Source organism: Netta rufina, assembly GCF_964035555.1.
Source record: "Netta rufina genome assembly, chromosome: 1".
In the NCBI taxonomy this organism is placed as follows: Eukaryota; Metazoa; Chordata; class Aves; order Anseriformes; family Anatidae; genus Netta; species Netta rufina.
This window is the reverse complement of record NC_140123.1, coordinates 141,948,714-141,964,798: the sequence shown is the minus strand read 5'-3', so window position 1 is coordinate 141,964,798 and position 16,085 is coordinate 141,948,714. Positions and strand designations below refer to the sequence as shown.

At 39.9% G+C, this 16,085-nt stretch overlaps 1 protein-coding gene across 1 annotated transcript in view; it reads left to right on the top strand.

Annotated features, from left to right (window-relative positions):
* The window catches only part of CACNA1C (calcium voltage-gated channel subunit alpha1 C), a gene marked incomplete at both ends in the record, with an annotated part of 472,734 nt that overhangs the window by 352,717 nt on the left and 103,932 nt on the right, over positions 1–16,085 (top strand). The window contains 3 exons of the mRNA XM_084282170.1: positions 4,713–4,803; positions 13,202–13,228; positions 15,320–15,480. Of these exons, the coding sequence (XP_084138296.1) occupies positions 4,713–4,803; positions 13,202–13,228; positions 15,320–15,480 (279 nt within the window). The remainder of the gene's footprint in view (positions 1–4,712; positions 4,804–13,201; positions 13,229–15,319; positions 15,481–16,085) is intronic.

Below are 16,085 nucleotides of genomic sequence, written 5' to 3'. Positions count from 1 at the left end.
GCAGACTCTTTGTCCTTACTTCTGTCTGCTGGGTCTCAGAGCTAGAATTAACACAACATGAAGCATATCTCAGATTTATTTTTAAGGAAGCAGCTAGATAGCCTTTGCTACTTCAGTTGCTGCAGGAACGCTATGTAAGCCAAATGAAATCAGAGTTTAGGCAGTCCAGGAGGAAAATTCTGTATTCAGAGGTGAGCCACACTGTGGAGAGATGTAAGAAGTGCAAACATTTCAGAAGCGACTGTAAAGTATAAAACATACTGGTCCTTAAGGTTTGCATTCTACTGAAACCATGAAATACTTTGATGCCTTTAAAAGGTTGTTTCACTTCCCTTTAAAAAGAAATTGCTATACAGCTTTGAGAATGTGTAATTAATAGGAGATTTCATCAACCAGAGAGAATTACGGTTGTGATGACTAAGGATAAATCCAAAAAAAGATTGCCACGTAAGCAAAGCTGCTGTGTTTTGCCCCAAGGAAGTGTATAATATCTTCTATGGGACCTGTCCCTGTGCTATTGGTAGCAGTTCACTGTACTGGTTTGGTTGGAGCAGGCTGCCCGCAATTTGTGCTCACTGCCCTGTTAGCTGCATTGCTACTCCTGGTGCAGCCAGGCAAAAGTAAACTACCCAGTGGAAATGCCTTCTCACTCCTTTAGCAACCTGCTATCCTTTGTGCCAAGGAGTTGCCTATGTAGAACATAGACATTTAGATGTTAACCTAATACCCTCAGGTGTTAGGTGGACCATTGAATCATATGCACAGGGATAGTGTCTGTGCTGCAGTTTGGACACCAAAGTGCCTACAATGCAAAGCATGTGCTACGTGGAAGATCTGTTGGTCTGCTTGAAGGCCGGGGAGGTGGGGGGCCCACACAGAGACAATATGCCCTCTGCATCTGGTAGAACCCAGCCCTACGGGACCTCCGATCTGGGTACAAGCAATAGGATTTTTGAAGATGACAGGGAACCACTCCTGTCAGAGTGCATACTTCACTAATCACACATGGCAAAGGAGGAAAGGCACCAGGATTTCTCCCCCTGAGTCATTTGTGCCCAGGTAGGGGGAAATACGCATTTGTCTCCCTCTTGCTTTTGTCTCAGCTTCCAAAATTACAAGGAGGAAGTGGCCGTTGAGATGGCATAGTCTGTATAGTATGAGCCTGAACATAACTCTGGTCTGGACTAGAGCCCACCATTTAGAAAAACATCTCTTCCTGATTAAAACATTCCTGTGGTAGATTCACCACCAGCATTCTTGGTACATGGTTGCAGTAATTAATTACCCTGACTCCAAAAAATGCCTGCCTTGTTTTTGTTCTGGAGCTGGGGTGCAGGCAGAAGGTCTGTGTCCCTGAGAACTGAATCAGGTAAGAAAGCCATATAGGTGTATTTGGTTTACTTCATCTCATATTCAGCCCCAGTTTATACACACATCTTCTGCAGCATCTTTTGTTTCTAGGATTTGTTAACTGGCCTGAATGACCCTCACAGCAGCTCTGCACATGATTATCCCCTGATTTTGAAGGTGAAGCGAGGTGCCACAGAAAATTAGTGATTGCCCTGCTGAGAGCATATCACGTTTGAGAATACGGTCCTAGGCTACTGTCTATCATGACCTCTAACTTCTAGGCCATTATTCTTCTTATACGTGATACCTTCTTAATACTTTTTATTGTCCTTAACATTTTCCATCAGTGCAGTGTAGGAAGTGCCTGGGAGTTAATGCCAGTGAGCTAGCCCAAACCACAGGAGGTGGCTCTTCAGCCTGTGTGTCACTGCACCTGTATCCTTCACTTTAATTTGGCCTTCCACAGCAGTAGGATTAGGGAAGTGCAAAGTACGCTTTGTGACACCTTTGCACATACATCTCTGATATGTGTGGGCTGAGGACCTCCATGCATACATAATAAGCAGAGGATCAACACTAAGTAATGCCATGAAAAGCCACACAGCAGAAGAACATCAGAGGGTAAATACCAAATGTAAACTCAAATGGAAATCATGAGGCATAGGTGAAGTGTGTCCTAGTTTGAGTAAGGCAGGATAAATCTGAGTGCTTGAAGGTTGTTAATCTCTACAAATGGGAAAAGACAGAGAAATGTGATTATTCCAACTACTTTCCTTTAGCAGCTCCATCAGTTTTGCAAGAGTTTCTTGATATTGAAAAAGTTTAGGGGGAAAAAAAAAAACACAAGACATATCATTCAAAAATAGGCTAGTCTAATAAGGATCAGAGGATAACTTTGGGACAAATTGCGATTGCCTTAGTCTCACTGATTTCTGTAGGTCATGCAGTCAAACAAGAAGAGTTTTGCCATTGATATCACTGGAATAAGGATTTGACCCATAAACTTAAATTCTGCCACTTCATGTTCTCAGAAGACAAATATAAAAAAAGAGCAGAAAGCAAGGGAACATTATCCTCAAGTGATCTGTTATAATATTTTTTACTTCCGTATACTTTTGTTTTTGATTTTGTACTTTTAATTCACATGATGAAGTTTTCAGACAGAACTGGATGTCGTGTGCAAGCTGAGTTCCTTGTTTTTTTCTTTTGCCTGTCACTGGCTGCATGTTCTCTATTGATGTCTTGTTCCTGGTACTTGACACTGATCATCTTGTCTGTGAAAGGAAGCACTCCGTCTGGCTTGCCTGATAAGAAGAAAGGAAAGTTTGCTTGGTTTAGTCACTCCACAGAAACCCATGGTAATGTTCGACTGCAATTTGTGTCCACACTGCGTATATCTGTCTGTGTGTGTGTCTATATGTCTCTATGCAGACTGACACATGATGTATCTTTGTATACTTCTGCATGCGCGTGCCTTGCTTTTTCTATTGCTTGTGCAGTGTCCTCTTCATGCACTCAAGATAATAAGCTGTTCTGCAAATCAATCTCTTGCTAATGTCTTCAAGATTGTTTTCCATTTGCAAATAAGCTCAAATATGTCTTGAAAGTGCTTTACCTCAGCTTCAAAGATGACTTGCCAAATATCGGTGTTTGTTTTTTTTTTTTTCCTCTGAAGGGCTTAATCTGGACTGAAAATTTGAATTATGAATGTCATTTTTTCTTACAATTTACTTGACTCTTCCATGTGCATCAAAATATTAATTCAGTTGATTTCTTAATTCATCTTTCTGAACAGACAAAGTTATTAAAACATCTAGTCTTTGCAAAGAAATGAGCACCATTAGAGTACAGTATTTCATGGTTATGTCAAGAGTGGTAGAGAGACTATTATTTCCTATGGGCTGTGTTCCTACAGAAAACAGTAGAAGAGCTTTAGATGTCCAAAGATACACATCGGAAGCACTGGCATCATTGGGATGGGGTGAAGGAAATATTTTGAGGGGCATTTCTACCACAGTTCTTTCAAAGCAGAAACCCAGGTATTTCTTAGATCTTTGGAAGAACCTTCTGATATCTTTCTAGTTTCTGAAAGAAGACCTGTACCCATGGCTCATTAAACATCTGTCCAATTGGAACGCAGAGCATATTTATTCTGTTTTGTCTCTTTTTGCACCATTGACCCCCAAATAGATATTTTCTTATTAACGAGTAACCTGTTTTGACAAGCTATTAAAAGCCTCTCTAACAGCTAATAGTGCATGCTGTCAGATCTCATCTGAGATATACATCCAGTGCAGGTCATGTTTTGCTGTCTTGTTGGACATCTGAGAGACCTAACTCCTCCATTATTTAGTTTGAAACAACATTTTCTGTATATTTTTGTAAATTTTTTATTTTATTTTTTTATTAAAAAGAGGGAAGGGAAGAGGACACATTGTATCCTATCCTTTCTTTTCTTCTACCTTAAGTTGAATGTTTGTGTATGAAAGAAGTTACTAAAGCTCATATAGGAGCTGGGAACAATTCATGGAATGGAAACCATGAACCTTTGTGATCAACAGAAGCAAATAAAATATTAAGGTTTCGTAAGAGAAGATAACACCTCCTTGAATTCAGATGAAGTAGGTTTGCACCTAAGTTTGCTTTCATTTAATGGCTATTCCATGACATTTCTGCAAAAGTGGGGGAAATTCTTTCCAGATCTTGGTTGATGGGTGTCAACATTAAATCTCTGCCACAGTCCGTATTAATTAGTTCCTTTGCTGATATTGTCTGAAAGAGTCAGAGTCTGAATTTCCCTCTTATCCCTATAGGCCCAGTTTCTAAGTGCAGGGCTAAAACGCATCAATGGTAGTATATGACAGATGAGCCATCAGTATTATTTGTGGTACTTGCTACCAGGCTAACAGAAGTCTTTTGAATATCTATCAGTCTGATTTTTTTTTTTTGCACTCCTCTCCACAAGAGATTGGGGAGGGCATTAAGGTGGCTGGGCTGGTTGCAAGTAAGGGGGAATCATCTTAAGCATTCACTGAATCAAGTAAAAGCTTCTTTCTTGGTTTTGAAGGTTCTCTAATTTTCAGTGGTTCTCATTCATAACATTGCCAGAAGCCAACTCAGAAAAAAAATGAGCAGCTGGCTCTTCCCCTTCCTTTAGTTTTCAAGTAACCTATGTATGTTCCTAAAGTCTACCTGCCCATCCTGGCCTATGCAGGGAGGCAGCAGACTTGATCAACTAATCCTCAGGAGCTGCAGCTGAGGGTCTTTTCATTACACCAGTTCCTTCACTGATGTGATTCATTAATAGATGTGTCAGGTTCTAATGGCCAACCCTCTCTTTTTCTTCCCTTTGACTCTTACAGTGAGCATGCCCACCAGTGAGACCGAGTCCGTGAACACAGACAACGTCCCTGGAGCAGATATTGAAGGCGAAAACTGCGGTGCTAGGCTAGCGTGAGTACATATACGCAGTTATATGTATGTAGGTGCTGGATTGAGCTTTGTGGGTTTAAAGCCAAGGCAAATGACAGCCTTTTTAAGGGGAAGTACACCACAGTATGGGTGAAAGGAGAGGATGGAGATGATCTGTTGATCCCACTTCTTATCTTAATTGCAATGTAAACTCACTCTGGACATTAGTGGAGAGCCTCTGGGATTACATACATACAAATAAATCATAGAATTCCCAAAATAAGATGAACTGGTTTTGCGTAGTAGCTAAAAGAAGAACTGATGGATAAATGTTCTTAATTTAAAATTTATCTTTAGTGATGGATAATGAAATCCAGCATATACAGACCAAGCAGTGAAATTGACTGGTATATTTTAATTTCGCTAATGATTCCTCTACACTTTACGTATCTTGTAATAGAAATACACATATGGTAGCTCTCATCCTTCAGCTGAATTACACCCTTTAAGTGCTGAACACAACATCATAGTGACAAAGAAATGCATCAATAGGGAGGGAATAATGCCTCCTCAAAATCACACCATTACTGTTAATAGACATGCTCAAGAACATGAGATAGCAGTTATAGAAGACATTTATATTTTATTGTGCACTTTTTAACACCACAGAGAGCAAGAACAGACAACAGGAATGTTTTCTTGCTTTTTGCATGACTCGAACAGGAATGGACCTTATGCTGCAGGCAAATATGTTAATCTCACCAAATTTCCTTGAAAAATGGACAAAGCACTCTGCTGGAGTATTCTGGGATTCTGTCCTGTCCTTGGGTTTACTTTGAGCCCTTCAGTGTTGATTAATTGGTGAACAGAAGTACATAAGAAATACTGATGCCAAAATACTATTTTGGCAGACCTGTGGTGCAATGTTCAGGTCTTGACAGTGACAGGAGGGCAAGTGTGCAAGCCTGATCATTTCCTGCCTTTCATTCAGCTTTTACTGCTCCTGAATTCATGCTTATCATATTAGAGATCTTAGAGGGCACACTTCTTTTTGCCTTTAGCAGCGATCTATGGACCTGTCAGCCATGGATTTATCTGAAACTGCTAATGCTGCCTGCCCTCACAATCTCCTGTGGCAACAAGTTTCCAGAAGCTCACTACCTGCTGTGTAGACAAGTACTTTAGTGTATCTGTTTTAAGCTGATCTACCGCCACTTTCAGTCAATGCCCTCTCCTTCTTATACTGTGAGATCTGGTGATCAACAGTTCTGCATTCAGCTTATCTATCACTTTCATGACTTCATAAACCTTGATTGTGTCTCCCACACACACCCCTAGCCTTCTCCTCTACAAACTGAAGAGGAGGGGATCTTATCTGCATTACACGATGTGATATGTGAAATATGTTATAAATTCAGTCTGCTTTCCTGGAAGTGTCAGCCAGTGACTTACAAACCCCAGAAGAAATTGTGACAGCTTTCCTTCACCTGCCTGCTGTTGTGTACCTGCTGAGTCTGGCATTATAGTTTAGATTAGGAACTTTTTTTCCAAAGGAGCCAGGCTAGGTCTATTCATAGCACTAAGGCAGTTGTAACTCTCCCTTTAGCACCCCACTGAGATGCCTGTGCTCTTGTCACTCTGTAGAAAGCAGTAGCTGGATATGTGACCACTTCTTCCAGCTGGATCTAATTTGGAGAACCATCTCTATTCTGCAGTTACGGTTCCTAACACAATGGGTCCCCTGGTGCTACACAGTGCCAACAACAATGTCAACTGTTACTATAAAGTTGCATATATTTTTAATATTGCAGTTTGCATTCATTTAATGCCCTTAATCCCAAAGGATCCTAAAACACTTTATGAGCTGTACATGCAAGGATTAGGTTAGAGTTCAGCCACCTTCAGGGTAAAATGTGACAGGTGTTTAAAAGCTTAAGGAGAAAAGACATGAGTGTACAAGGAGATGTGGAAGGGTAGCTTGTTTTGCACCGGAACTGTGTGGGGATTTTTGGCATGCAGAACATAACTACCTTAGCTGGAATATGGCCAAGAGAGCTGAAGTTTAACGCAACTCTAAATGTAATCATGATTTAGAATGGAGTTTACTTAAAACAGTCCAACATGTCCACAGGAAAAAAACAGTACTGTGGTCTGGCGCAGTGATCACCATGCCCCCAGTATTAGGAGAAGGGATAGCTATGTCTGATACATTTGGAGGAAGAGGACATAGAAAGACAACAGGAAAACAGAACTTCATTTCTTCTTCCTGTGTTGTAAATCTTAAAACAGTGCCCTAAGTTTCACCAGAGCAGGACGTGTAAGATTCAGGGAGATAAACAGTTTCCTTGCCACTTTCCACTTCCATTGAAAATGGGTGGTGCATAGTAGGGAAATTGAAGTCTGTTATTGAGAAGGGTGAGGTTTTTGTTGTTGTTATTGTTGTTTTTTTAGTCCTTACCCAAGGACCTTCAAGATCCTCAAGGCCTTACTGAGATTACTTTTCATCTCTCAGAGATGGATGGGAGCCTTCAACCAGGAAAACGAATGACAATCATTGTATTTGAAAGTCTGGAATTAAATACAAATTTCATCAATGCTTTCTGATTTTGTAAACCTGTGGAGCTCCAGATTCTGCAGTTGTGGGTATATTCAGATGTGCCTAGCACTCTAAGGCTTGGACTCCTCTCTGTCTTACTTGTTTACTGTATCACACAGTCAGGTGGACAGAGAAATCAGCTTTCCTGGTTTCAAGAATTATTATGTCCTCCTCTTCTCACTGAGCCTTCATTTAAACCTCTCACAGGTCAATATTCTGCTGGAACATATAAAATGTAAGCAAGGATTTCAGAATTGGTTTGAATAGTATGTAACTTCAATGGGACCTGACTCAGAGCATTAGAATTTGGCCCAGTGTTTCCAATAATTCTTCAGTGTCACTTAATGATAAGAATAGTTCATGCAGAAGTCAGCTGAATTTTTCAAATAAGTTCCTCATGTAGTACTAGTGACTTTCAGTAAGTGTTAATAATTATGGTCAAGCCATCCTAATTTACTCTAGCTGAAGTCTAGCCCTGGACTTTTGAGCAGTCATCTGCCCTCTGGAATTTGTTTTTACAGGTGAAATGACCAGACAAGTTTCTTGTTCAGTTGTTGAGTTTCATGTATTGCAGATGAGTCTTCATTTTTACCAGCCTGCTAAAAACATCTAGTGGCCATGAGTCCCCATTGTCTTGCTATAAACACATTTTTTCCCAGAGGGCAGAGACTGCACTGGGCAAGCTGCAACCAGACATGACTGAAGCAACAGGGAGATTTCAAGTCAAAGATAATACATTTATTTATTTAGTGGCATCAGGCTGGTAGGGCATTTAACCACCCCGGCACTGCCACCACCACCATGGTTACAGGCTGATCTCGCCTTCGGAATGGGCTCATGGTAAAAAGTATCCAGGCGACTGAAGGAAAAAGCATTTTTAGTGAAGATAACGTAGAATTACTAGCTGTTCTTTTTGTTTGTATGAAAAGCTGTAGAGCTTTGAAAGGTTTGGTCTGTGAATGACAGAAAGATCTGCTTGAGAAGCCAGGCTCAAGCATGCCTTTTGGAAAAGGAGATCTTCCCTGACAGCCTTTCTCAGCTCCACAAAGACATATGCTATGTGAGATCAAGAGAGTACCTCTCAAACACACTCCTACTGATGAATTGTTTCAAAGAAGCTTTTATTTCTATAGTATCCATACTATAGAAACTGCCTTCATCAGCTGTGCTGTCTGGAGCAATGCCAGCCTTCAAACCAGCAGAAGGAGTTTCAGGAGGAATATAACATCTAATCTCTTTGCTTATTGTGTAAATCTGGTTTCTTGAAACTAAAACAAAAACTTCATTCCTATTCATCCGTAGTTAAATTCTGCTGCCATCAGGTGAGATGTGGCCAAGAGTAGTTCCCTTCCTAAGGTGGGTACTACCTTTATCAGGTGTCTGAATTTGAAGAAGGTTTTGTAGGGTTCCACGGGACATTGAAAAACGTCCAAGAATTTCCACAGTATATCATCTCTGTCATGATATTGCCTTGTACTGTGCTGACATCTGCCCCATAGTAGAAACACAACAGCTTTTATCCTCAAGGCCAATGTTTGGAAGTAGAACTTATCTTAATTCTGATGTGTCACAGCTCTAATAGCCTGTTGCCTCCAGGTACAAGGAAAAGTGTTTCCTCTACAAGTATCAGTGAGATAAACCCAGAACTAGGAGCAATGGGTTTCTGTTTACAGGATGGCTTTATACCCAAGGCTTTCCAATAGTGAGTAATTTCTCAAAACCTCTATGGTTACTGCTCAGCAGGTCTTAGATTCCTGTGGACAGGCTGTTGCTTATAATCAACAGTAATCTATTCTGTGCAGGATGGCAGTGTATATAATCTTCTAATACAACCAGAATGCTAATTTTCTAATACAGTCATACAGATCTGGAGTGCCATAATAGAACTTGTTTTTACACATATGTACTAGCAAGACAAAAAAAAAAAAAACCTTTGTGGAAACTAATGTTCCGTGGAGCCACAGTAGAAAACTGAAGCACTTGAGCTCAAAGGGAAAGACAGCTTAAAATGATCTGCTTTCACTGAAACAATAAGCCGTTTGGCATTTTCACCTTGGCTGGGATTTCCCTACATTTGGGGGACAGTTCGATTGTTTTTTCCACCAAAGAGGGTTAAAACGATAAAAGATGATAAAACAAAATGAACAGCCTATGCTGGCTTTTTAACCAAAAACATTATCCTTAAAATATTATGAGCAATGAAAGTTTTCCCTGGCAGCTGAACCATCGCTGATTTTTTACTTGGTGCTTTCCTGGTAAAATAATTCCTATGCAGCTCTTGCCATAATCAACAGAAGAGCCAATGGTAAAGGGGAAAGAGACAGTTTACTTGCAGGTTCACTATAGTTGCTGGTGTTTTTGAACAATTCTGAAGTGATGGCTTATTTTCCCAGTCTGTTTCCCAGCCCAAGAAGGCCTGATAAATATCAAACCAGCTCAATTTTAAGACAGATAGATCCACTTTTCTTAAGGATGTTCTGCAAATTCTTATTGCTGCTGGCTAAAAAACACCTCTCTTAAAACCAGCATCACTTGTTCAGGTCAGCATGTTCTTCAGTGCTTGTGCAAGAAGGGCAAGCAGAAGGATCTCAGTCCACATCAGAGCTCAAGTTCTCCAGGGCCAGTCTTCTGTTCTATTTTGCTAGAGTTTTTAATAAATGGTCAAAAATTAGAAATGGTCATTGTATGTCCCTGAAGTATTAATTGCATTGTACAGAGGAGAGCAGGTGGAAGGATGGAGGCCCATTGTTTCAGTGTGAATAGCAAAGAAGTAGCTGAGGGTAGAACTTAACCCTAAGACTTTATTAGGGTGAGAGATTATTAGGTATGCAGTATGCATTCCTGAAAATAATTCCTTTGAATGAGAATGAATTGAGAATTCCTGATTCTATGTCACTATATGCTCTTGTCCTAGGAATGTGGGGGCAGGGGGTAAGGACCCCAGGGTGGGCATCCTCTCTTCAGGGATTCCAGCATCCTGGAATGAAATAACCTTCCATCAGCATGAAGACAGAAAGGGAAGATGGCTTTCCAAAGATCTGTTTTGTTGCTTTATCTCTCAGAATATGGGCTATCTCACTACATTTAAATTACGCTGATTATCCTGAGCTTATGCTTATAAAATCTTTAAATTTGACTGTCTTATCTGTATGTGGTATATAACCAGGTAAGGCTAGCAGAGTTTTTTTAGAGAATTAAAGATATCTAGTCAAATGATAAAAATCTGATTTCTATGTTTTTCTTTCTAAAACATAATCTGAGTTACGTGGTCTCTATGACAAAAACACTCAGTAGTAATGATCTGCAGTAATTTTCTCATAGACTCCAATAGCATGATAAAAAAAAAGAGAGAGAGAGAGAGAGACATTCCAGAGCAGGACATCAGTGGGGAAGCTCTCTTTCTCCCAAATATGTAGAGCATCCAAAATATCAGGGGTGCAAGAGATCCCTGTTTAAACCCATAGCAGAGAATCTGGTCCACCGAATCCCTGGCTAGTGCTAGTTTGGAGTGTCATGAAGAGGCCATGACAAGGCCCCAAATTCAGATTATTTGACTGTCTGAAAAATGCTCTAAGAACATGTTTGTGTACTATGTAGTTAATACTGGTTCTGAAAGACAAAGGCTTCTTGGATCACAGAGGTCACTTGAAAAATATGTTTCAGAGTAGGGCATAATGTTGTCAAAACCAGTTATTGTGCAATTCATGTTTCCAGAATTCAATTTTGCTCTTGGATTCTGCCTCTAAATATAAATCTCTTCCTCCTCCCTTGTTCTGTTCTATATATACAGCACACCCACATGTGATAGAGCCTTCTGCTGTAGCAGTAAGGCACTGGGGGGGAGGGCAGTGGTTTGTAGCTAACCTGTTGGAGCACTGAATGCACTTGGCTGCTGCTTGTAATGCTCCAAAGATAATTGTCACATGCGTGATGAGTACTACACCTGCCACATCTCTTTTTGCCTAAATAAATAAAAGATTCCTTAAATGCAACAGAGCAGAGCTCCCTTACTGGGAAACCATCAGCCAGAGAGGTCATCAGAGGACTTCATACTCCCTGTCCTTCCTTCACATTACACTGAGCAAATCCCCCATGACATCTCTCTTCCTCTCTTTTCCTCCCCCCCAGCTTCTTCCTGTGAAAGTCCTCACCATCTCATTTTCAGTGTCAAGCTTTCTCTGTGATTGCATTTTTTTTTTCTTCTTTTTGTTTCTTCTAGCCTTGTCTGATCCTTCTTTCCTGTTCCTTGTAAATCTGATCCATTACAGTCAGTAGGTAGGGCTTATTAAGCAAGACTTCTCAGTGTGATGTTCAGATAGTATTAACATTAAGGATATGCTCTGTGGATAACTAGTGAAGCACCTTTAATAAATTTCCATCGCCTCTGCAGTATAATTTAGCATTCTGTGCAGTCAGTGCATTTCTTCTTCTGTTTTGAAAGAGTTCTTGCGTATGTCTGTAACCATGCTGCTGCCTATGTGTGGCCCAGACAAGCTGCCTTTGACACAGCAATTCAGTGCAAAGGTTTTTTTGTTGTTGTTTTTGTGTTTGTTTGTTTTTTTGTCTTCCGCATAAGGAAACTGGCCCATCACAGACTACACATCAGTGACTGATGTCCTCAGAGAGGGATATGGCCAGTTTTAAGACTGCTAGAGAAAGTAGTGTTGGATGCTTTGAGCATTACTTTCTATTATGTCAGCTAACAGTGAATCCATTTTTAAGCCAGTACAGGAAGATCTTTGCTGACCATTGTCAACAATTAATCACTTTCTTATCATAGAGGGAACTTTAAGAAATGCTTCCACTCAGCAGAAATATCTTATTCATAGTCACTCTCCAGATTTTCATTTCTTTTGTTATTGGTAGTGGATTTTGCAGCTTCTTAAATCAACTCTTGAGTAATGTCGTTGCATACACATACCTTTATTTCTCTCTGTGCTCCAATGTGTACATACTACAAGACAGTCAAGGGACTTACAGGACAAGTGTTAAGCAGAGCAAAACACATGCTTGGGAATTGGGATCTGTCCCTAGTTTTTCCTTTGACTTCTTGTGTAAGGCTAATGAGATTATTTAGGTGAATGAACCTGAGTGAATGGAATTAAATATTTAAACACATGTTTAGTGGGAACATGTCCCAGTTTTCAGGAATGCTTGTTACCCCAAATTTCATTGATAGCAATAGAATTGCTGATTGTTCAGTCCTATTTAATTTCAAGACACTTTACATAGATAATAAAGACAAATAAATATGATCATTGGTATGTAAATATGAAAATGTCCACCATATACTGTTTTTCTCTCAATTGCTGGGGGGAAAAAAAAAAAAAAAAAAAAGGGAAGAAAAGAAAAGAAAACATTATTTTTTTCCCCATGGTTTCATAATGTGCTTATATATCCTGAAGTGACAGGTGATGTGTGAAAGCAACAAGTCTGTTTGTATAAAGTCATACATATTTTAATATAAGAAAAAAAAAAAAAACTGTGGTGAAAAGGAAAAAAAGAGAGTTACTCTTGAAAAATAAATTTGGTAGCAGATGTACAACACTCCTAGCATTAGGCCAGCTTTTTACTCAAGAGAAAGGCTATTTCACTAATATCTGTAAGTAGTAGAATTGGCATGACTCCTTCTTCATGACTCCCACCAAACAATAAGATTTAGATATCAGAGAATCCTAGCCCTCCCAGTGCCTATATTGCCTCACAGGGGATTCAAAAGGAAAACAGCATGCATTTAAAAAAAATAATTGAGCTTAACTTTGCTTCTTTCTGTCACTATTCTCAAAAAAGTCTAGAAGGTATGGGACAGCTTCAGAAACTTTAATGGCAATTTTTATCTTTCAGGCATCGGATCTCCAAATCTAAGTTTAGGTAAGTAAAACTGATTTTTTTTTGTTTTCTTCCTTTCCACTGGTTTTGCTCCTTACCTTGTGAAGTGTTTATTCCTGCATCTGTTGGACACAATCTTGATTCTAGAACATGCTGCCAAACTTGGTAGATATTAGTCAATCATCTACCAAATATAAACATGCTTCACAGTGAACTAAGATGCAAGGACTAGTGAGAATATTTTCACTCAGAAGTACCTATCTGATTGCTATCTACACATTTTGAACCATGAAATATAAAAGCAGAAGGAAAAAAAGTTCAACCACATAATTATACTACACCCATCAACATAAACCCTGGCAGCTCAAGGTTCTGTTTTCTACACTTTGTTCCAGTACTCTAGTATGCTTGATTGTAAATCTTTCAACTGATCAAGTTTGCATCTTCAGGTTATTTTTGAAGGCTCTTTTATCATGAGGCACAATCTTGCGATGGTGATATTTCCTTCTCTGTTGACTTAGTTCTTAACAATGTGAAGTAGTCCTCAGGTGGTCATCTGTGGGTTTCCATTGGAAGGGTTGACTGAATACATGTAACTTGATTATTAATGTCCAGTCCACTTCTACATCTTCAGTAGGAGCAGCTGCCCTCCACACTCTGAATTCAGAGTCAATTTTATATATATATATATATATATATACATATATATATATATATATATAAAAAACTTTCACAGTAACTGGAACAAGAATATAACTCTGTCCTTCAGCTTAATTAAGTGATAAACAGTAAGATCAATTCAGGAATCCATATACGTGTACCTATTGCCCATATGCATCCCTGTGCAGAGCATTACATACATGATCACATTTGTACAATCCATGGTTTTAAAGTATTATGTATAAGCACAAGAAAACACTTGTATCACCACGTGGTGATGTGCACAAGTACACACAAGTGGGGGGGATTGCTGATGGTTTAAGGGCAATGTATATGCATATGTGTTGTGACTTTTGAAAGCTGGAAGATCATTTCTTGTCTTCAATCCACTGCAAAATGCACAACCTTGATTAAATGATGGAGCTACATAAACTAGATGCCCTTACAAATTACATAGCTAAAATGGTTTGGATTTGATTACCTGTTAAAATGTTGCAAAGCTCTTGGCCAGTGTGCAACGTTCATGTTGCCTGGCTTTAGTCTGTCTAGATGCTGAACCCTGACATGAAGCATGGCCACAGCTTATCTCTGGAAATGATGTGTAAGAGAAGACTAGCCAAGAAAAGTTCTCTCTTCCTTTGTCCTGTAATGTCGTGTATGTGTGCATCTCCATAGAGCACGCATACACACACCCCTATGTATATACCATCTATATAAAAACTATTAGATTTATTATACAGTGGCATATGTTGCCTGGAAACTGGTTGCTATGCAAGTTAAATTCTGAAGAGTAGGAGGTGTGTAATTAGCTTTAAATATCTTCTGTGGTTAGTAATTACCCTCAGAAATCAGTGACATAAGAGGATGTGTTCATGGAAGGCAAACTTTAAAAGGTTTGTTGATTAACAAATGGTATCCTTAGTTCCAGGCATGAAGGTGAGATGTTGAAGTCCCCTAAGTTTTTCTGATCAGAGTTAGCTCTGGGATTAGGCTAGGTCCTGAACCTTGCAGAGTGTAGGAAACCTTCCACAGAACTTATTTGATCCCACCTCTCCAAGGGCTTGATCCAGAGGTCCATGCTATATAGTGGACATCTTTTCATCGACTATTCTGAGTTCAGGCCACAAGCATTAAGTACAGAAAGAATAAAGATTTCCATGGGAACTGGGCTGAAAGACCTCAGGATAGCTGTGATGGATGTCTTAATCAGATTAAGACATTGCTTGAAGAGGTTTCTTCATCATTAAATGTTGCAAATTGGCTCAGGACTAACTTTACTCCTAGAGCTAAAGAAAGCATGATCACTACTGTTGACTCAGATGATAAGGAGAGAACATTTTTCAGGGTGAAATCCAAAGTTATTCTCTACCAGTTTTGGACAATGAATCAAGACTAGAGTCTCCCTTGACAGAGCTTTGCAGTAGCCTAAGGTTCCCCATCTGAAAAACACTCTTTCTTTTCTAATTTTTCAAGTCGCTACTGGCGCCGGTGGAATCGATTCTGCAGAAGAAAGTGCCGTGCTGCTGTCAAGTCCAATGTTTTCTACTGGTTGGTGATCTTCCTCGTGTTTCTTAACACCCTTACTATTGCCTCTGAACACTACAACCAGCCTGACTGGCTCACTGAGGTCCAAGGTGAGGAGTGTCTGATGGTGCTATTTATTATGGTCAGTGTCAAGAAAGGGGGCTGAGGGAGGAGCTGGTGTGTTGGACCACACAGTGTAAAAGGCGCATACACAGCTGCAGATAGTCCTTTTTCTGAGGAGGACCTTAACCAATACAAGAAAATATCTGCCCACATTAGGAGAGGTTTCAGGGAAAACATAAATTTCTGGTTTCTAGCCAAAGCAGTTTTCTGTTGGGTGTAGATGAAATCAGGAGTTTATGCTGAATATATAGCTGCAGCAACTGGATTTCCAATTTATGGATGGCTACTGGGAGCCACAAGTTCTCCAAGGTCTTCCCTGAAATGTTTTTTATGATAAGTTCTAGCTACCAGGGAGGTGTGGAAGGAAGAGAGATTTGTAAAGTTCTTCAGTCTGCAGAGCAGTTGAAACCTCACTGGAGGAGAGAGCAGCTGAAAGGCCTAATTAAGCAACAGCAGGTAGCACAACAGCTCTTCTATTCCCGCTCCCATCTGCAGATGACAACTATGATGGGAGGTTGAGCATGGGAAGGCATATCCCTGCCATGGAGGTTGTGTAACACATCACATCTGTATGTGCAATACATAAGAATTG